The sequence below is a fragment of a genome, unplaced genomic scaffold (genome assembly GCF_019419815.1).
Source record: "Pyrus x bretschneideri cultivar Hongxiangsu unplaced genomic scaffold, Pyrus_bretschneideri_v1 Contig12, whole genome shotgun sequence".
NCBI classification, from domain to species: domain Eukaryota; kingdom Viridiplantae; phylum Streptophyta; class Magnoliopsida; order Rosales; family Rosaceae; genus Pyrus; species Pyrus x bretschneideri.
Genome location: NW_025999413.1, coordinates 1827042 through 1849460, shown reverse-complemented (window position 1 = coordinate 1849460; position 22419 = coordinate 1827042). Strand labels below are relative to the sequence as shown.

Here is a 22419-nt window from a genome sequence, read left to right as displayed (position 1 = left end):
GATTTTGGATTGAATTAAATATTTACAAGGATGCATGACCTATGCATCAAGACTTACAAAATATACGATTCAGACATTGAAATTCAATTAGAGTGATTCTCATAACTAAACTCCATTTAAAAAAATGAAGATTCGCTCTCTTAAAGGTTCTGTATATTATTATTGTAATAAGAAAACTTTTAATGCCATTTTACGCCCCTTAATTTGGAATCTTTTTCATTCAAATTGGCTCTGATTGGAAACGAAATCTGGGCCGTCGAGGATGTTTCAACTGGCCTTTTTTCTATATGCGTCTTAAAAGATAATCCATCCCTAATCCAGTAATTAGCATAGTAATACAGTAATTAGCATAATAATGGTAACTGATTAATACAGTAATTCACGATCCACACAAAGCACAGAAAGAAACGTCTCTTCCTCTTGTACTGCAGATTTCGCGATCTTTTGCACTCTTCATAATTGAGACACCTACCATTTATAATTGCTAACAAAATCATGAGAGATCCAAAGTAATCATTCAGGGCAAAGAAATGGAAATGACATAATTGTCATTCCACAAACTTCCATTTTAGCCGGATAATGTATCTGGCGTCTACGTATGTCTTTCTTAAAAGATACGCAACGCCTGTTTCGTCTAACACCTCACATTTGTCAAATTATACGAGTAACTATGTTGATGTTTCTTTGTCATCAACGCACTTAATATAGTTGTTTATTGTTGTGATCGACCGCTTGTGTCTTTTATGAGAGATACGGAGGCCTACTATGTCTGACATCTCACATTTGTCAAATTGTACGAGTAACTGCATTGATCATTAATTTGTCGTGAATGCACTAAATGAAGCTATATCCATTATCTTAGACACCTACATGCATCTTTCATGAGACATACGCATGTTTGATACCTCATGTTTGTCGCATTATTCAAGTAACTAAATTGTCAGTTTTTTTTGTCGTAAACGCACTTGATGGTGCCATTTACTATCTCATACTCTTAAGCACGTCTTTGATGATATATTTACATGACTGCTTCATCTGACATCTTACGTTTGTTATACTAGTAACTACATTAGGGTTACTTTGTTGTGAATGAACTGAATGAAGTCGTCTACTGTTTAGAGCACATGCCTCCATATCTCATTGGAGTCGTACAAACCTACTTCGTCTGAGATATACCCGCTATAGCTGCTATATTCACTAATCTCAGATGCCAAACTGCATCATTTACGAGAAACAAATACGCATGCTTAATACCTCACACTTATCACAACCATAAAATGCTTTTCAGAACAAATTACGTAAATTCGTAATCACCATGCATATAATGCCGCAATTATGATCAATAACACGAAATTCTATGAAACTACTTATGAGAGAGGAACAACTTCGTCCACAAAAAAACATGTAAACGGAGTTATCAGACATGCGTTCTAACCGTATACACTACAAAACGCCCACCAAGTCACGAGATTCATCCTACTCTGAGTCCAGAGGAGGTTTTCCTACGCAGAGCTGCACAGAGCACTGTACTCTCGGGGAAGGTGAAGCCCAGTCTGCGCCTCTCCTGATTGGTCCACGTGGGTAACTGTCGTTCTACGTCAGCGAGTACACATATAAATCCCCCGTGAGTCCGCCCCACTTTACCCTTACTTCTCACATCGCAGTTCAAAAAATTAAACCAACAGAAAAAAAAAGGTTAGAGAGAGAGAGAGAGAGAGAGTCTAGAGAGAGAAAGAGGGAGGGTCAGGGCGATACGGTGCGGTCCTCTTTCGGTCTCTTCGTTTCTGTCTTCTTTTTCTCCTGTGTTCCCTCGAACCCAAAAACCAAAACCTCTCCTTTTTGTTCGTGTCAAATCTCAGCCGTCCGATCAAATGATACGAGCACCGACCTCGAGCTCCAAACCCCGACTCGGATAAATGGAACTAACGGATTCAGCTGCCGACGAACTCAGAGCAGCGGCAGCCGCCGCCGCCAACGCCGAGCCAACTCGCTCCGTACTCTGCATCGATCTCAATGAGATCCCTTCTCCTTCCGAAACCCTACCCGATTCCTTCGACGTCGTCCGGTCTTACCACGACCACCCTTCGCCGCCTCCCGGCGGCCCGGCCGGAGTTCCCGGCTCAGCTCGAGGATCCGCATGCGCCGCCTGCGGCAAGCCCGAGGTTCGCGGGCACGTGGTGGTCTGCGACGGCTGCGAGCGCGGGTTTCACCTCACATGCGCCGGAATGCGCGGCCGGCAGGCGGTGAATTTGGTGGAGTGGGTCTGCGGGGACTGTTTGAGTGGTGGGGTTAGGAGCAAGCGGTGGCCGCTTGGAGTTAAGGCCAAGCAGATTCTCGACATCAACGCCTCGCCGCCGAGCGACGTCGACGACATCGCGGAAATGCGCGAATTGAGGTAGGTGGTTTCCCGCATTTGCTAAAATATTCAGCTACTAAACTTAGTTTTGCTTTTTCTAGTCCTGCTTTCAATTTTTCGAGCTCGTTTATGCAAACAAATCTGAAAAAGAACGATCGTTAAGGTGTTTATGGACTTACCAAGAATGCCGTGCTCTGTTTATGTGTGGTTTACTACATTTCCCATCATAAATTACATGCTAATAGGCTAGTTCCTGTCGCAGCACTTAATTTCGATCAATGCATGCATGCAACATTTAAGGCCATGATAATGCCATTATTTAGTGACTGATTTGGAACGTTCCACTTCGCGCTCTGCATTCGGGTGCCCGTGTTTTGCACCCGAAAGGTTACTCCTCATTCGATTATTTGTTTTACATTTTTCAAAGCATCTGGGGAGCCCTGTTGGCTTGGGGTCACCCTTTATCCAGCATTGGTTACCCATTGGCTCATAACTGAGATAATCACTCCAACTCACCACCTTTGGAATACCCAAAAACTAATTATGCTCTGCATTCCCCAATCTTCACTCTGCACCATGCCATGTGGACTGCCCATTCGTCCTAAGGTGTTGAATTAGATGTGGGGAATTTTCGTAGGAATTAGTCTGTCCGATTTTCCTTGTATGAGATTGAAAGGCTTGACATTTGCGTGCCTTTCTCGCTCTCTGTGTGCACGTGTCAGATGAAACACCATGCTAAAAGCTTCGTGTGCACGTAAGAAATTGCAGTTTTGGCATTTTATCTTAACTACATTTTTTGTGTTAATTAGGAAGAAGTTTATTTTAAAAATTACACTCTTAAAATAGGACAGACCTGTAATGAGCATATTGTTTCAGACTGCTTTAAATTGGATTGTGGATTGGGAACATAAACTACATGCTAATGTCTCGTATAAACCATGTACATAAACTAGAAAAAGGAAGCTTTATAACTTCTCTTTGGACATGTGGTATCCCTACTAAGAAACTTCAATTTTCCAAAATGATTTTCAATGTGTGTGTGTATTTTTTGTATTTTTTAAATGAGTAGCGAGTAATATGGGTATACAGCACCGTCGTAAGAGTTTGCCTCTACACCCAGGTAGTACCTGCATAATAACTTTGGTATTATACCTTTCGTTGTGTTCCAGCTTTAAGCTGCCACCCATAAATCAAATCAAAACTGATAGAGCATAACTAGTGTCTTATCACTTGCATTTTCCTTAAGCGCTTATAACATTTATGCCGTGGTTGGATTTTCCACTGCTTTATTTCTAAAACTAAAATTGTAGATTATCCTATATTATGGACCGTTTTCTTACATTTTCTAAACTCATCATTCTTGCCTATTTTGACTACTTCTTTTAAATGTACGCCTTTTGTTGTTTTCTCTCGGGCTTTAAGCTGCTACCTCTACAGCAACAAACCTGGGGAGCTTAATTATCATTAACTTGTGCCTTACTGCTTGCATGATTCATAAGCGTTTCTAACATTTTTGTAGCTGTTATGGGTTTTACGGTTTGATATTGTAAAACTAACTGGTAGAGTTGTCTTATACTATGGACTGTTTTCTTAGCTTGTCATTGTTGCCTCTTTTGTCTATTACTCGTTGGTTACTATTTTGATAAATTTCATTAAATGCACATTGTCCATAAGTAGTTACTGCTTAAACTTATTTTGATTATAGAAAGCACACTCCCGGTGGTAATTCTTTTGGTGGCAATCCATTTGGTGCCCCAGTGACATATTCAAACTTCTTGTACTCTGGAAACGGATATGGCTTGGAAAAAGGTGCTGGGATTACACATGCGACTAAAGTGGGTTGGGAAGATATATTGCACCACACAGAGACTATGGGTGGAAGCTTTGAGGAATTAAGTTCGAGGTTTCCGCTCGGGAAGCATAGTAATAACAATAATACGGCTATTAGAATACCATCCCGGAGTCCAGATGAGATAGTTCTACAGGCTCTTAGAGATTACATTTCTGAAAGGCATGGTGTACTGGAGGATGGTTGGCGTGTAGAATTTAAACAGTCAACAGCCAGTGGTGAACCATATTTAGTATACTGTGCACCAAATGGGAAGACATTTGGCTCAGTATCTGAAGTTGCATATTTTCTTGGCTTGACGCCTAACTACAATTCCATGGGCTCTGAAATAAGATGGGAGGGTTCTCTTTCTAATACTGAGAAGACTTATCTACCTAGAAAAAGAAAGTCAAGACTCTTATATTCCAACGGATTAGCTGAAAATAAGGAAAGTTTGCTCAGTGGCTATTGCAAGGAGCTCTCTTCCAATGGTATAAGTACGGAAGCTTTTGCCCGTGGTTTTGGAAATAATGTAAAACTTACTGAAGCAGGGACAGAAGAACATGGTTGCCTTGGGTCTCGGCAAAGTACTGTAAGTTTATATTCTCTGTTTGTTGTAATGTAAAACTAATAACGATTCTCCTTGATCAACATAAAATGGATGTTATATCAGCTTGTTTTACTTTTCTGATTTGTGCATTTTTTATTTTCCAGGAGGGATTTCCTGTGCAGTTTGAAGATTTCTTTGTTCTTTCTTTGGGAGAAGTTGATACAAGATCCTTCTTATCATGATTCAAATCAGATCTATCCTGTAGGTTATAGGTCATGTTGGCATGATAAGGTTACTGGTTCTTTATTTGTGTGTGAAGTTTTGAATGGTGGTGATTCTGGACCTGTTTTTAAGGTCAGAAGATGTTCGTGTTCTGCCTTGCCAGTTCCCAAGGGTTCAACTATCCTCTGTAGGCCACAACTTGGCAACTTTTACAGTCAAATTAATCAAGAAAGTCATGACTTGACTTCTGATAATGATGGAAGTATCCAGATGATTCTGTCAGATCCTTCTCCGCCTATGGAAAATGATATTTTGTCTTGCCTGAGGAGTTGTTCGGTTGAAGTCAGTGATGTCCAGAAATCAGCTGAACCGCAGTTTGAAGATAATTCCGTTTATGAAAAATCTGGAACTCTTTCATCTGCTGATTTGGGTGTGATGGATGACATTGGTGAGATTTCAGTAGAAGACCATTCTTCGTCTGCAGCTTGGGGAATGATTTCAAAAAAAATTGTTAATGCTTGTTCTGAAATATTTAAACAGAAGGGCATTCTTAAGGTTTTCTGTAAGCATGTTGAAAATGCTCAAGGCTCCCAAAATGAGGTTATAACAAATGACAGTGGCAACGTGAACCAATCTCCACTGGACAAGTTTTGTAGTTCACCAGGTTCCGTCAGCATCTCTTTTGAACTTCAGGCCGATGATGAGCGTGGCTTCTCTTATGACGTACTAGCGAATTGGCTAGACCAGGACAGATTTGGATTAGATGTGGATTTTGTGCAAGAACTTTTGGAGCAGCTTCCTGCTGCCCAATCCTGTTCTCAATATCAATCTCTTAACGGTAGAAGTTCTAATTCTACACAGCTAACTGTTGGAAATGGGCTTCTAGTGGTTAAAATGGGAGCTGGATTACATGGTAAAGAAGAAGCGTTGGATGGTTTGTTTAGGAGGTCCAAAAAAGTGAAGTTGGTCAAGGATCACCGCAAGATTGATCATCCACCTCCTCATGGGAAGCCATTGTGCTTGAGGATTCCTCCATGCCCTTGTTGGTGATGTTTATCAGGTATGAGATGTTTCTTGCAGTTTTTCATTTATTATAATTGTGTTAGTTTTGAGTTTGTGTTGCCACATGATTGACAAGCATGAAGCTTATTGGCCTTTTTTCTTTATCTACCCAGGTTTGGGAATTATTATCGCGCTTTGATGAAATTTTGGGTCTAAAGGAGGCTTTTTCGTTGGAAGAACTTGAGGAGGAACTTATTGACCCTTGGTTCGGCAGGTCAGATCTTTCAGAGAAGTTTGATAGGGAAAACCAGGGCACTCAAGCTTTAAGTTCAGATAGAATTGATTATTCAAGTGGTCAATTATCTTTGACCATGGAGTCTGGCTTGGCAGTTTCTAGGAATAATCCACATGCATTCATACATATGGAAACTGGAGCAATGAAGGAGGCAGCTCAAGATAAACTTGCATCTGTAACTTATAGCAGATGTTCTGGCATAGCTTTGACGAAGGCTCATGCATCACTACTAAGAGTGCTCATAGGTGAGTTGCAGTTTAAGGTTGCTGCCCTGGTGGATCCGAATTTTGATTCTGGAGATCTGAAGTCAAAACGGGGAAGGAAGAAAGATGTTGATATTTCAATTCCTGTGAAAAGAACGAAGGTTAATATACTCCCAATTAATGAACTGACTTGGCCAGAGTTAGCACGGAGATACATCTTGTCTGTATTAGCCATGGATGGTAACCTTGACTCGCCTGAGATTACCGCTCGTGAAAGCAGTAAAGTGTTTCGCTGCTTACAAGGTGACGGTGGGGTGCTCTGTGGGTCCTTATCTGGAGTAGCTGGGATGGAAGCAGATGCACTTGTAAGATCAGCTCTTATCCCTTCATGGTCTTTTAGTATTCCAACATTTAGTGCTGTTTACTTACGTATTGTTGTAAATGAACCCCCATCTAAACAAAGCTATGTTATGTCATCTCGTTTACACAGTTCAGCTACTTTTATTTCCCGAAATACATACCTCTTTAACTTAGTCAACTGCAGCTCCCCATTAAGAATGAAGAAGAAAAAAGAAATTTCTTTAACATCAGTAGCTACTGCAGTCCATAAAGAAGCTCGAACTTTCACTCTATCCTGTAAAGAAGAGAAAGCTATTATGTCCCCGAAAACAATAATCATTCCATACTTACTCAAACATTATGAATAATTATTTTGGTATTTGACCCCTACATGGGATTAAACAAGGTGTCCTCTTAAGAACCAACATACCATCTAGATTAGCTTTTTAAATGTATCTGGTCTTCCTTTAAGGCTATAGTTGTTCACTCTGACAGTTGGGGTATATGACTGATAACATTTGAGCATGTTAGGTTGCACATAAGGCTTGGTTAATTAAATAGTTAAATTGGGAAACCTGTGGCATATTGCGAATTCTTCGGCAGTACTATGCTCCATTGTTTAGAAACAGTATCTGCACTTGTTAGGATGTTAGTTTTACATGTCTCTTATGGGTTCCACTGAGGAAGTTTGATTCATTTCACCTCTTCAATTGGTGGTACTGTAGCATTATGTATCTTTTTCTTTTTTTCATTTGTGTTTTTATGTGCCCCACTCTCCAAGTGTAGATCTCGTGCAATGACAGGCGACAAGAATGCATGTTAAACTGTTTCTTTACTTTTCAGTTGCTTGCGGAGGCTACAAAGCAAATTTTTGCTTCACTTAACAGAGAGCATGATGTATTTACCATAGAAGAGGAGGTGTCTGATGGACCAGCTGCTGTCGAGAAGAATTTGGGGAATGATGGTAATAAGCCACTATGGGCGCAGGTGTTGGAACCTGTTAGAAAGCTACCGACAAATGTTGGAACAAGAATCAGAAAATGTGTTTATGAGGCTTTGGAAAAGGATCCACCTGAATGGGCGAGGAAAATTCTGGAACATTCAATCAGTAAAGAAGTTTACAAGGGCAATGCATCAGGACCTACAAAGGTGGTTTCTCAGTACATAATTATTGCTTAACTACTTTTTCTCCTGGTTGTGTACTTGATAGAATATGAAGATTCATTGTGAATGCCATGTTAGCATTGGCTGACTTTTATTGGGAATACATGTTGTGGACATGTTTCCTGTATTATAATATGCCTTTCAACAACAATATTCTGAGGCAGTAATTTACTTAGAGTTCTAGGAGCAGTAACTTTGCTCATACTTTACTTTGAATTACCATATGAAACTATGACATATTTCTTATAAAAAATTTCTAAAATGCATTTTCTTTTGCATATCGACTGTAAAATGTAATTTGTTTGTTTGATTAGGTGGAAGGAATCTTTAAACCATTTTAAAATATATTTTCTTAGGGTACGCATGAAATTGTGAATGTTCCTTACCTTGCTCCTTACTAAACTAAGGATTATGGTACTGTAAGACTGTCTATGTGTCCAAGTTATGTTTATTTGTTGAACCGGTAATAGTAAACATGATTCTAAATTGGACATTCTTTCTTGTTGGTTGAGCACAGAAAGCTGTTCTGTCACTGCTAGCAGATGTATCGGGTAAAGCATTGCCACAAAAGGCTGAGAAGGGAAGAAAACGGAAAATAAATGTCTCAATTTATGATGTTATCATGAAACAATGCCGCATTGTATTGCGTCGTGCTGCTGCTGCAGATGACACAAAGGTTTTCTGCAATTTGCTCGGGAGAAAGCTAATGAATTCAAGTGATAACGATGATGAGGGTCTTCTAGGATCGCCGGCCATGGTGTCTCGACCTTTGGACTTCAGGACAATTGATTTGAGATTGGCAGCTGGATCCTATGGGGGATCACATGAAGCCTTTCTAGAGGATGTCAGGGAGGTCTGTTTTCTTTGACAATTGGATTTCTTGAAAATTTTTACTGCACACTTCAGCATCTCCGGTGACCCTCTTAGAAACATTACTGAAACTTCAAAGCTGTAAACTTCTGTTTAATTTAATCTGTTATAGTCCATTAGTTCTAATCGTTACTTTTACTTTGCAGTTATGGAGTAATCTACGTATTGCTTATGGGGATAAGCCTGATTTGGTTGAGTTAACCGAGAAGTTAGCCCAAAATTTTGAAACATTATATGAGGAGGAGGTATGTACCTTTCTGTCCCATATCCCTACCCACACCTTGACACAGACATAGGCACATGCATCCGCTGGCCGTTCACTACTCTAATTACAAGCATTTAATCAATTACCGTACCATATTCAGTTGTTCTTTCAATGCAGGTTGTCCCTCTTGTTCATAAGCTTGCAGAGTATTCAAAGTTGGAAGGCCTCAGTTCTGAAAGGAAAAAGGAAATTGATGATTTACTTACTTTCACAAATGGGATTCCCAAAGCCCCTTGGGATGAGGGAGTTTGCAAAGTATGCGGCATTGATAAAGATGATGACAGTGTACTGTTGTGTGATACTTGTGATGCTGAGTATCATACTTACTGTTTGAATCCTCCTCTTGCAAGGATCCCGGACGGAAACTGGTATTGCCCCTCTTGTGTTGTTTCTAAACAAATAGTTCAAAATGCATCAAAACATCATCAGGTCATTAGAAGACGTCGTAAAAATTACCAGGGAGAAGCTACCCGTGTTTTCTTGGAGACACTTGCACGTTTAGCAGTGAAAATGGAAGAGAGCGAGTATTGGGATATCAACGTTGATGAGGTTTGCACATCGATGCCTTTGTGTATAATTTTTCTGGTCACACTAGTTATATGGCTGACCACAAGTGATTGCATTGTCTTACTGGTCCAGCCATTTTTTTTTTTTGGCATGGTCCATTCAAAAAATCACCCTATTGTTATCACTTATTGTATGGCTAGAAAGTGCACCACTGGACCTTTAAAGATTTGAGTATGATGGTGAATTATTGTTATTTTAATCATTGTTTATAAACTTACAGTTATCCCTTTTACTGTGCTTGCAGAGAACATTCCTGCTGAAGTTCTTATGTGATGAGTTGCTTAGTTCAGCAGTTATTCGTCAACACCTTGAATATTGTTCTGAGACATCAACCGACTTGCAGCAGAAATTGCGTTCTTTATCTGTAGATTGGAAGGTCCTCAGGTCTAGACAAGAAATTTTGGTTTCAAGAGCTGCAAAGGTCGATGCTGGTGACGGTATAAAGGAAGGGATTTCGGCTTCAGTTGAAACCAATGAAAGATGTCTTCATCAACCACATGTTTTGAGTGGCAGGTCTAACTCCTTCAATGCAGTCTCTGATGATTCGGCACTAGAGGGTGCTCGAGGGTTTGATAAACACCCATCTGTCAGTAATGCAGAATATAATAGCCAACATACTGTAGACACTGAAGTTAGGGAAAAAGATGTCCATTCTGCTTCAGATGACATCTCTGCACCTGGGAAGTTTTCTTCACATATGACTACCGATAAAAGTGAAATATCCTCTAGACAAATTGAGAGTCCTTCATCAAATTGTTTGCCACATGAAATCAATGGGTCCAGTAAAGAAATCGGTTGTGTTGATCATCCACAAGACAATGCGGAAATGGATGTTTCTCTGCCTATAGATCAGAAAGGACTTAGCAACCCTTCAGATGTGAGGAGTAATCATGTGGGAGAGCAGATGTCACCTGCTTCTGTGAATGAATCACAGTCCTACCACCTTGAGTTGAACTCTGTCAAAAATGATTTTTCCGTTTTGGAGGATTCAATTGCGAGTACAGAATTCGACCTCTTAAAGGTGTTGGTGCGGAGAGAGTTTTTAGGAACTGATTCCCTTGGTGGCTTATACTGGGTTTCGGTTCTTCCGGGCGGACATGCTTGGATTATTGTAGATCGAAGTGTGTCATTTAAACATGGTATAAATATGAAAGATTGCAGAGACCCTGTATGGAGGAGTTCTGTTACACAGAGTTGTGGTCCAAACAACAGCGTTTCCTTTAGGGCACCTTGGGTTTCTTATCAAACTGATACAGAAATTGAAGAACTTATAGGTTGGTTAAAAAACAAGCACCCTAAGGAAAGAGAGCTGAGGGACTCAATTCTGCACTGGAAAAGGTCGAGGTTCCAAAAGTTTGAGAAAATTAGAAGCCGAGGTCAGGATGAGCACCTAACCGCTATTTCTGTGACTAGAAATGCTGATAAAACTGAAATTTCTGATCGTCTTGGTACTAGGGCAGCCACTTTGCTGAAGAAGATGTATGGTCCATGCTCCGAGATGGAAACCACCGACATCTCCAAAAAGTGGGGAAAGAGAGCTAGAGTAACCAATGACGAGAAAGGGTACCGGTGTGAATGCTTGGAACCCATTTGGCCCAGTAGACACCATTGCCTCTCTTGCCACAGAACCTTCTTCACTGATGCTGAACTTGAGGGGCATAACAATGGTAGGTGCATTCCAACTTCAGCAGCCTGTGAGAAGGGAAAGGAAATAAGTGATTCTTCTAAAGTTAAGGGGAGTATGAAGTGTGAGACGAATCGGGAAGAGGGCAGAGGTGAACTGAACAGTGTTGAAACTTCCAAAAGTGCATGTTCAGAGCTTAGTGCAAAGTTGATTAAGTTTCAAAATGGAAGTTTAGGTTGCCCATATGACTTTGAAGAGATCTGCTCCAAGTTTGTGACCAACGATTCAAACAAGGATTTGATACAGGACATAGGTCTTATAGGTTCACATGGAGTTCCATCTTTTGCCCCAGCATCTCCTTATCTGAGTGATTCTACGCTAGCGATAATCTCTCAGAAAGATGTCGGTGTACCTGGTAATGGACTGGGGCCTGCTGAACAGCTAGTTTCACAAGGAAAGACTAATGTTGATATTGTAAGCAGTAACAATCTATCCAGGACAGGTGATGGAATGATGTTACTAAATGCTAACAAACTAACTTTGGGATCTCTGGAACGAGGGGAGGAGAGACATTCAAATAGCCATTCTTCCGTTGTGGGCGCTGGTCGTTTCTGTGTGGTCCCCCAGTCTTCTTTGAGGCCCTTGGTTGGTAAGGTTTGTCAAATTTATAAGAGACTCAAGATCAATCTGCTTGATATCGATGCTGCAGTCCCTGAGGAAGCTCTAAGACCATCAAAGGCACAATTGGAAAGGAGATGGGCCTGGCGCGCGTTTGTTAAATCAGCAGTGACGATATATGAAGTTAGTATTTATTCCCTTCGTTCTTTATTTGAACAGTACTTTCATAATCATTCTCATGCTATTGAATACATTTGTGCATCTTGCTTAACTAGCTTTGCTTATTTGAGGTTGTTAGTTCTGTTACTAATTCAGTTATGTGGTGGAGCATTCTTAGGCCCTCTGATTTAATGTTGTAACATACGTCAAGGGTTATGTTGCCGTCCAATTGTCAATGAGGGTAATTATCAAATAATAGGTTTTCTGGCAGAAGCCAATTCCTATTTCTACCCAACAGAAATATTTAGCAGTTCAGCATAGACTTGGCTGATTGGTGGAAATGTGATTGTAGCTTGTTATAGCATGATTTTGATTACTTTCAGTAGAATTGACCCGTGGACTAGTGGAGAAATAGCGATCTACACTTTAATTATCCTATTCTTTGGCATGAAATAAAGAAAGCACAAGAAGACTAGATCCTCTCAAACGACCTTTAAGTTATTGTTGCATAATGTGATGTTTATTTTTTGTAGCAACTTTTTGTTTAAACAACCCATTTTAATATCATACATATCTTCATCAATTTCTTGGCATGATGCGAATAACATGCTTGGTTTTTCAGATAGTTCAGGCAATGATTGTGCTGGAGGACATGATAAAGACTGAGTATCTAAGGAATGAGTGGTGGTATTGGTCATCATTTTCAGCTGCTGCCAAAATTTCAACAATCTCTGCACTTGCTCTGCGTATATACTCTCTTGATGCTGCTATCCTGTATGAGAAGATGCATCCTAGTTCCGATCTGACTGACAAGTTGGAGCCCAGCAGCGCACTGGACCTAAAGCCGCTTCCTGTTTTGGATTCAGCAGAAAAAACAAGGTCAAGCAGGAAATCTAACAAGAAAAGGAAGGAGACAGAGGGTTGATATTAGTGTGATTCTGAGTTTGTGGAGATTAATCCGGACAGGGCTGTTCTCAGTGGACATGAAGAAGCTGTGGGTGACTGAAAATGACCGTCACACCACATTTTGGTTGGCATTGGACCAGAACAAACCAACAACTAGTTTGACAAATTGAAGGTGGTCACTGCCGCTGCTTCTGAAGCGTTGATCTGTACATAAAAGGTAAAGCTTACATGCTAACTTGGATGCGGAGTATGAAAGCAGTGCTTGTACAATATCTGCTTAGAGGATTCGAGTAGCCGGACAAATTTGATATGTGCAGATGAATCCAATTTTCAATGATTTCTGCTGCTGCTCTCAGAATTGTTGCTTGGAAATGGAGAAAAGGAATCAACTGGCAAAGAGAGCGAGACCGATATATAGATATAGTGGGAACTTAGTGTAAAAAGACAGAAAAAACAAAAAAGAAAAAAATGGGCAAATGTTGAGCTTTTCAGGTTTTTAGGCAATATTTCATTCTTTATACAGCTCTGTCTCTCTCTCTCTCTCTCTCTCTCTCTCTCTCTCTCTCTCTCTCTCTCTCTCTCAAAGTGGCAGTTCTTGAGGTATTTGTGCTGGCTGATGAACCTCTCGGTCTTACTTTTTTACATCGCGAGGACTCAGTTGCCATTGGCATTCTTTTCTCATCTGATATACTTGGGTTATTGGTTCTCACTTTTCGGTGCTTTGCTGGCCGCCCAATTTTCTATTCAGGTAGTCTGCGGACGCTGCACTCTGCTGCCAGCCTTCCCTTTGTAGCCGAGTAACAGGTAACAGACGTGCATTTGTTTGTCAATTATCATGATTGCAAATTTTCGTGGGGGGAAGAATTATGTAGTTACTTAGAATTGCTCAGCTTTTGATTAGATCATTGGCAATGTTGTCTTGGACTTATGTAAGCTCCATGGGACCAAGAAAGCTAGGTCTGTGAGCTTCTGTGAGCACCATTGCACTTTATGCATCGGTCGGTTGGACCTTTGTTTAGCCGGACGATTCTTTCGGCTTGATTGAGCCCTGGTTTGGCTTAACTTTTAACAAAAGTGGGTATGAAAAAAAATTGGAGCATTTTGTGTTTGGTAAACATTTTAAATCAGCATTTTTTTTTCAAAGTTATGGGTGAAAAAAAGCTAAAACCCAGAAGCTGTAGCTTCAACAAAACAGCTTATTTTGGTAAAACATGGATGAACAGTAAAAAATAAATGAACTTGGTAATATGTCGGGTTGCAAACTTCAATCTGATTGATGACGGCGATCTAACCCTGACCATCGCACCAAACAAACACTGATCCTTTGATTCAAAGGTACAATATCGAAGATGCAGTGACACAAAGAAAACGTTTTTCTTCAATCTAGAAACAACAAAACGACGTTCAAATTGTTTTGCAGGACCGAAACGCCGGACGGGAGTAAGTCAGTTGCAAACGTTCCGGGCTGCAAGGTGATCTCCCCGTCAAATGAGATATGCGTTTCGATACGGGGGACGAAACGTGAGAGAAAGGGGAAGGTATGAAAGTGGGTGAGGACTGAGAAATTTCAGGAGGGGGATCGTCTATTTGTCGATTGTTGTTAAAACGAAGAGAGAGATTGTTGTGAAACCATGGTGGGGCTCCTCTGGTTTTGCTGGGTTACTTATATACTGGGAAACCTTTCTATCTCCCCCATTTCTCAATTTGTTGGTTGAAAGAGGATAAGCATTATCCATCTAAGTCCTTAAATTAAGAATTGCTAATCCAATCCCCACAACAAATCCAACACTTCAACCTCTATTCCTAAATTACAAGATAAACGATGAGCAGCACCAATCTAAAATCAAAATCCAAAACAAAAACCAAATCTAAAACTGAAACGAAATGATGGAAGGAGCAACATCAATCAAGAAGAAAGAGCAGTTTCAATCAAAGAATTCAGCTGCGCACCCGGATCCGATTTCAATTCGTGATGTCTTTATTTATGAATGGGGAGTGACTACGGAAGAGATGAAATGACCATCTTATCCTCACACGTGAATTTTTTTTTATTTTTAATTTCTTAATTATAAATATTATAAAGTTTATAAATGTTTTTATTTAAAAAAATAAAGTATATTTAGTAATTCACCTTTATTTGTTAAGAAAATTAAATTAATGGCATATCTAGTATTATACTTTTTTTGGTCATTTCACACAGTCACATTTATTTTACATAAAAGTTTACCAAACATTATCATACTGCATTTTTTTTTTCCCAAAAGCACTTCCACAAAAAAATTTATCAAACACTTTACTGCTTTACTTCACAATTACTTATTCTCACAATACAGCAGAAACAGTTTTTTTTTTCAAAGCACAGCAATACCAAACCAGTCCTGAGTACAACTACTACATGTGTATTGTGTTGTTCGGATTCGTTTCCTCTGTAGCCATTGGATATGATGTTATCGTTGTCGATGACCAGTGCAGTGTGTCCTTCTTTGTTCTCTCTATAGCAGATGGTTTGTATATGTAAGTTGATTTCGGGTTTGGGTTCATCCTACATGGGATTGGCTAGACTAGCTGATACGTTTTGGAGGTTGATCGCCGTCAAAGTAGTCGGAATGCATCCCTTCTCTTTCCTCGCCAAGCTACCGGCCCTTATAACGGTGCCAAGCTACCGGCGGTAGATGATAACTTAGAATTGCTCAGCTCGTCTCATCCGTTTGATTTGGATCATTAGCAACAATTATCTGTGATCTATGTAAGCTTAGTAGGATCAAAGAACAGATTTGTATTGACATCTTTGGCCGCGAATATATAACGTCGTTGAGGAAAACACTTTATTATTAGGGAACACTTTCAGGGGAAATAGAGTAATTAAGCAGATAGGTAGTACACTTCAATTTAGGGGATTTAGCCATTTAGGACCACCCCCACCAGTTCAAATAAACACCTTCCTCCTGTGCTGCTTGCTGCTCCGCTGCTGCGGCTGCAAAGACATCGGAGAAGTAACCCTGGCCGTCATCGCTACCGTCATCTTCTCCTGAGAGGACTCCGCGACGACGATGTTCTACATGATAATGTGGCACCGTGTATTGATGATGATGATGATGAGTATCATGATCATGAGGGTAGTAATTGTGGATGTTGTTTGGGAAATTGTAGGAGTCACTGCTGTCCACAGGCTGAGGGCCTTCGGCCTCGTCCACCACTGCACTTCCTCCGCTCCCTGAGCTCAGGCGGTCCTCCACCTTGACGCTGCAGCTATACTGGAGACTAGTTATCGGAACAACCTCCGTCATCTGATCACCGGCTGGAAGAAGAGGGCCGCGCTTCTCGTCATCGTGATCATCAGCTGCAAATGCTGCTGCTTTTGTGCTATTAGCCTGCTCTTTACCTCCAAGCTTCTCGTTTATGGAAACCACCTGTATTCATTTGATATAATTAATTAAATTCCAAATTTTCATGCGTGAGATCATATTCACCATTAAAAAAAATGCATGAGATCGTATAGTAATTAAGTTATATAACTAGATTAAAACAAGCGTGCGCCACTTCGAACGTTTAAGGGACATTCAAACTTTGATTTGAGATCTACTTCATTAATATTGTGTAAATGATAAAGTATAAGGAGAATGCGTTCATTGCAAGCGTGATGTTCCAAGCTACTAGTAACTCAATAGATATTGTAACAGTAAAATCCGTCTCATAAAAGTCTTTTTACAAAAGTACTTACTAATGAACGATGATGAAATGTCCACTAACCATTTTAACATGCATCTTTATATATATAACTTGGAAAAATACCACAGTATATTCGTTCTGTGACTCTGAAAGTGGCTTTTTTATATTCCGTGGGGTTTGAAACAGATGCTATGTTTGATGGAAAGATATAAATAGTGATGAATCTGATATGTAGGGACCACATTAAATTTTCATTTGTTTTAGCTAGGTGTTCACTAAAGTACAATTTCTTTTTTATTTTTTATTTTTTTTCAAACGATAGATTTGTTAGAAAATATGTTAAATTAGTCACGGATTTGAATTCACGCTTTCATACAAGGGCTCAACTCCTTTTCACCATTGTGATAAAGGGCTACTTGCAAATACAATATATAATTATAAATAAGAAAAAATATATATTTTTTTGTCAAATAATGGATTTTGTTAGATTAGATGTTAGATTAGCTACAGACAGGGTTCGAACCTACGCTGTCATGGAATGGCTCAAGTCATTTCCATCATTGTGGTAAATGACCACTTACATAAAAAAAAGAGTTTGATCCCACACTCATATCATAGAGATTTGATTTAAAAAATAAAGTGTTGGCTGTCGATTAACTACCTCACTCCCTCTCCTCTTTTATTTGGATTTAAGACTAACAACATAAAATAAACTTATACAGACAACATCATATATGAATAATAATTTGCGGCAATACCATGCTTTTGTCCGACTTCAAATCAAGTTATTTAATATGTTATTAGCGATTTAAAAATAATTGTTATGTTCACTTTCCTTAAAACTATAAGGGATTATTGCAAATGATATTTTGAAGTGCTAATAATAGTTTTCATTATTTGAAATGACTTTAATCTTTCTCTCATATGAATTGAAAAAATTACTTGGAAAACCAGGTAATGCAATACTAGTGATGACTTAAAATTACCTGGGATTTGAGCTTCTGATTCTCCTTGAGGATGGAGTCGTAATTAGACAAAAGGGTGTCATAAGAAGACTTGAGAAGGTCGTAATCCTGCTCGAGCTGCTTGGTCTTCCACCGAGCGCGGCGGTTCTGGAACCACACGGCCACCTGTCTCGGCTGCAGTCCTAGCTTCTTGGCCAGCTGAGTCTTTCGCTCTGGCTCCAGCTTGTTCTCTGTCTCAAAGCTCTTCTCCAGCATATGCACCTAATCATTTTAATTAATCACAGAGAAAAAGAATCAACACTATGTTCTCGTAACATGATCAATTTACAGCCATCAGATTGATTTTATTACTTTGATCATATTCATATCTGATGATTTGATTGCATGCTATATAACAAAATCAAACAGAAGAGAACAAAGTTGAGATAGATCAGATAACCATCTGATGAATCGATGCTGATAAGGTGAATATGCCAGCTTCAGCATATATATATATATATATATATACGTATGTATGTATGTGAGTATGGTTACCATCCATTCAAAACAACAACAACAACAACCAAGTCTTATCCCACTAAGTGAGTTCACTCAATGAATCTTAGAACGCTATTGCACTTGGTTTTTGCATATTGAGCCAAAATCTATGTCATGACCAAATATTTAGCTTAATTAGGGTTAAGGAATATAATTCTAAGGCAACTTAACAGATTAAAAAGAGAGGCAGATGTATGTTAGTTCAGTTGACCCAAACAATGTGTGTCCCTTTATACCCTAGTTCGAAATTCAGATAATGTTCAAGTAGATTAGACTATACTAGTGAAAAACACACTGATAGCCACAGAATAAACCCTAATTCTTGTTCTCGGGACACAAGAGGTTTTAGCCACGACAAACCGTGCTTGTGTGTGGCCTTTTTGGCCATTGGCCACGGTTATACTTAATACTACTTTTCACCGGACTTTTTACATTTCATTCCGACTTTTTACTGTTAGTTTAGGATATGATCACCTTGTAAAAAAAAACAAGAGACGTACAAACCTGGTCAGGAGTGAGGCGGCGCTTCTTCTCCGGCAGCTGCTCGTCGTAGTATTCCTCATCGAACAGTTCGTCCTGCGACGAGGAGGAGCTGAAAAAAGGTCGCCTCCGTGAGCTCTCCTGATCCATCAATCCCATCATCGATCTTGGGCCTTCATCATGAACAATCAACATCCATAATCCCAAATCATTAATATACTAATATCAATCAATAATCAGCTACCATAATCAACAAAGTCAAGATTTGATCAAGTAATCACCTCGAAAAACGTGATCAGGATTCCCAAGGAACAACATGTTGCCACCACCACCTTGCTGGCAAACCGCCGACGACGGCGAAGGTTCAAAGAAAAAACGGCCCGGCTCCATCATCTTTTCCAGCTAAACAACTGATCTCTTGATCTTCCTCTGGTGAACTCCGAGCGCTGGCAGGAACTGGTGGCGCGTGAAATCTCCTCCGTGGATTCTTTCTTAAAGACTGAATATTATTATGTACTTTGTTTTAAGGGGTGTGGAATTAATTAGAAAATCATAATCTTGTGGCGGAAAAAACTGGTGCTCCAAAGCAACCTCGCCGGAGTCTCCAAAGGACATATACAAAATCCCATCATACCACCACCGATCTTTTCCAGCTCCGCCGCCCGAACTACCGTTATGGTGAAGAGATATAGTAATATTGAAGCTTTATGTAAGACGGGTTCAATAGTAGAGAGTACTATCAAACAAGAAGTTGGAGTTTAACGCTCCAAAACCTCCATGGAAATTGAGATGGTAAGGCCGCTGGAGCTTAATTGAAAGTCCGCCGGAGAAGGAGGATAGGATTTTTGCAAGGTGGTGGCAGAATTGGGATATGGTGATCGGTGTGTCGCTCCTAGGTGTTTTTTGCAGCTAAACTTGAAAGAGGCGAGTGTAGCCCATTTTATATACGTCGCATGCATGTGCAACGTCGAAAACACCCTTTGAAATTGACTTCCACGGCTTTTTCTCATTGGATATTTGAGTATTTTCGAATTGTTGGACTTGGGTGCATGTGGATAAACCATTGCCACAATTTTCGTGACAAATCTAGACGTAGTCAAGTTAATCACGATGTAGTTTAGTGTGTGGTGCGAATTCTAAGTATTTTATAGGGCTGGCTTAAGATTCGATTTCTAAGACTAGTGAACTACACGATAGTAGTTAGAGAGAAGCTGCAGTACTTTTGTGAGTCTTCTCAACTTTTAAAAAAGTGAACTGACGTGGCTTCGCCACCAATTGATTTTTTTTTTGTAAGAAAAGAAAAGTTGAGTAGAGGAATATGTTTATTACTTTGCATCTGATAAAATCTTATTTTACGTAATTTAAACTAGATTATAATACCATTCGAATAAGATGAAAATGATTTTACATCTATCAAATCACGAAATTTTATTTTCTTTGAATATTTTGAAGAGAATAATTCCATTCATAAAAAAAAAAAGACCAAAACTAAATAATTTTTTTTGTAGTGATGCAACAAGGACGGGCCCACTGCACATCTGTTCATGTGGGATGGGGCGTGGGGTGTGCGGGTTTTTGAGGCTTATGGTGGTGCGAGTGCCAGCCAATAAACAGGTCCCATGCTTGGTGGTCGGGGGATTGTCTGATCCACATCACTCCAATTGTTGTGTTCCGATAAACGGTTCTGATTCTCTCCTTTTTTTCTAAACTTTTTTGACCCGGCCAACTCCAACCATCTCTCTCTCTCTCTCTATCAATTTTTTATGCAAATATCATAACCAACTTCTAAACTCAATTGCTAATGGAGAATCTCAACATTTCTTTTTCATTTGGTATAAAATATTCAGGAGAGTGATTTCTGCACATTCATTTTTTTTTCTTTCAACTTTTATAATTCTTTACTTGAATAAATTAAATGAGAATGAATCGGCAAAAGTAAATACCATATCACTTGCTCTTTGTCTATAAACCCTACAAGTTACAAATTTCGTTAAGTTTTTAAGGGACGGGCTAGTGGGTTTGTCACGACAGTACATCCTTTCGGAGGCTGAAAAGGCTCACAGAGACATTTCAAAATTATTGACAAAGTATGTTCCACATAATACAACAAGGATCAAACACAAGTTAATACCTTTAATTTTAGAGTTTTCTTCTTCTTGTTCTTGCCTAAACCATAGCAAAAGCCTTGCTTAAATGTTCCTTTTGCTAAGTAGCTGTAAGCCTATAACCAATTTCCTATATAAATGCAAAGCAGAAGAAACAAAAGGAAGTGGCCTTGTTTAAATTAAAGTCAAATGAAAATGGTGGGGTTACTTTTTTATTTCTAATCATTTCATTGTTGATATTTGACACAATTTATGATTTTTCGAGAATCAAGAGATAAAATTTGATAAAGCTGATTGATTAGAACAACTTCTATATCATAAAATTAATATAGAGTAAGGTAGAATTGAAATACATGGTAAGAATCCTCTCCGAATCAATTCACTCCGAATCCCCGATAAGGATCTTTATACTCGCATCGGCGCGGACCTTGTAACCCTCATCCTCACGACCAGCAGGCCGTCTTTCTCTCGTTGCCACCGGCAATGACGGTGAGCTGGGATCAATGACATAATCGACACCTTAACCCAAAATTTTATCCCAAGACTTGGCTACTATTCCCCTATGTGAGTGACGAACGCAGTCATATTTTAGTGCTTATAGCAATATTGTGCCACGCACTTAATATTATAATGTAGTTGAAGATGATGTTTTCAATAGTTTAATTACTAGTGCCAAAATTATGCCATTTTCTTTCTCTAATACTTGAATTCAACCTCCATACTTAATATTTTTTTAGTTCTATACTTTTAATTAAATATAAGAAAGATAAAAAACTTATAAATCATTCAAGGGAATCGAGGGATGAAATGTACTTGTCATGTGGTGCATCAAACGTACAATAAGTTGATTAACAAACGATTTGTCGATATTGCCGAAATATAATATAAAAGCTAATGCTTGGAGACTATATTTAAATTATATTTTGTATATCAGATATAATTGTTGATGATTGAATTGATACTTAAGTGTTGATTAATGTGTTTATTTCTTATTGGTAGAACATCATCTAATTTGAATTGTAGTCTAAAAAGTTGGTCAACCTAAGTATATAATATATAAAAGAAATGTTTGTTGAAAGTATCAATCCCACATCGGAAAAATGAAGGACCTTGATTGCGCTTATAAGTAATTGCGGTATTCCCCCATATTGCCAATTAATTTTAAGGAAAACTAATGAAAATAGCTTTTAAACTTTGAGTTTTAACGATAAGGACAAAATAAAAGGTAAATTGAATAGTACCAGGATTGACTTTTTAGTATAAAAATATGGTTTTTCGTTACAGTGAACAGTACCTGAAGCTTTTCGTTAAAGTTCCCATAATTTTATGGTGGAACCCCAACTTTATTTATGGTATTAGAGCAAGGTTGTCGTATGTATGAAACTCTTGACCACACGTGCTTCATGTCACCCGATTTGTCATGTTGAAATATATATAAGAATTGCAGGTTGTCTAGCAACTGCACTTGGAAGAGGAGAACCATCAAACTTCGTATTTATGGGACCCTGAGAGAATCAAAGTTTTGCTTTTTGTAGTGGAAGATAAAGGAAAAATAGAGCCTAGCTACAAAAGTAACAAAGTTACAAAACATAAGAAACTTTAAGTAAATTTTTCTAATTATTTTCTTCTTCCTTTTAATTAAATAATTTCAGTCGACTAATTTGAAAGGTGTAAAGACATCTTTTCAAAAGGATG

General features: G+C 39.1%; 2 protein-coding genes across 2 annotated transcripts; one reads left to right on the top strand and one right to left on the bottom strand.

Annotated features, from left to right (window-relative positions):
• The first annotated feature begins 1498 nt into the window (after positions 1–1498).
• Positions 1499–13490, top strand: LOC125474331 (methyl-CpG-binding domain-containing protein 9-like). Its single transcript, XM_048577868.1, is given in 12 exon segments — positions 1499–2395; positions 4062–4776; positions 4899–4961; positions 4963–5991; positions 5993–6016; positions 6132–6821; positions 7639–7944; positions 8477–8812; positions 8976–9074; positions 9212–9643; positions 9906–12086; positions 12685–13490. Coding segments are annotated over 12 exon segments (6657 nt in total). The 5' UTR covers positions 1499–1916; the 3' UTR covers positions 12988–13490.
• Positions 13491–15779: 2289 nt separating this feature from the next.
• On the bottom strand, positions 15780–19043 carry LOC125474330 (homeobox-leucine zipper protein HAT5-like). Its single transcript, XM_048577867.1, has 4 exons — positions 18901–19043; positions 18644–18792; positions 17624–17863; positions 15780–16378 (listed from the first exon to the last, which is right to left on the bottom strand). The coding sequence occupies exons 1-4, from the start codon at positions 19010–19012 to the stop codon at positions 15875–15877; spliced, it is 1005 nt and encodes a 334-aa protein (XP_048433824.1). The 5' UTR covers positions 19013–19043; the 3' UTR covers positions 15780–15874.
• Positions 19044–22419: the final 3376 nt, after the last annotated feature.

What these genes read in the sequence shown, in the direction of transcription:
- LOC125474330 (XM_048577867.1), bottom strand. Translation starts at nt 19,012, where the DNA reads ATGATGGAGCCGGGCCGTTTTTTCTTTGAACCTTCGCCGTCGTCGGCG. An exon ending in GCCGCCTCACTCCTGACCAG is followed by an intron (nt 17,864 to 18,643) that starts GTTTGTACGTCT and finishes TAAAATGATTAG; the next exon opens with GTGCATATGCTGGAGAAGAG. An exon ending in ATCAGAAGCTCAAATCCCAG is followed by an intron (nt 16,379 to 17,623) that starts GTAATTTTAAGT and finishes AAATGAATACAG; the next exon opens with GTGGTTTCCATAAACGAGAA.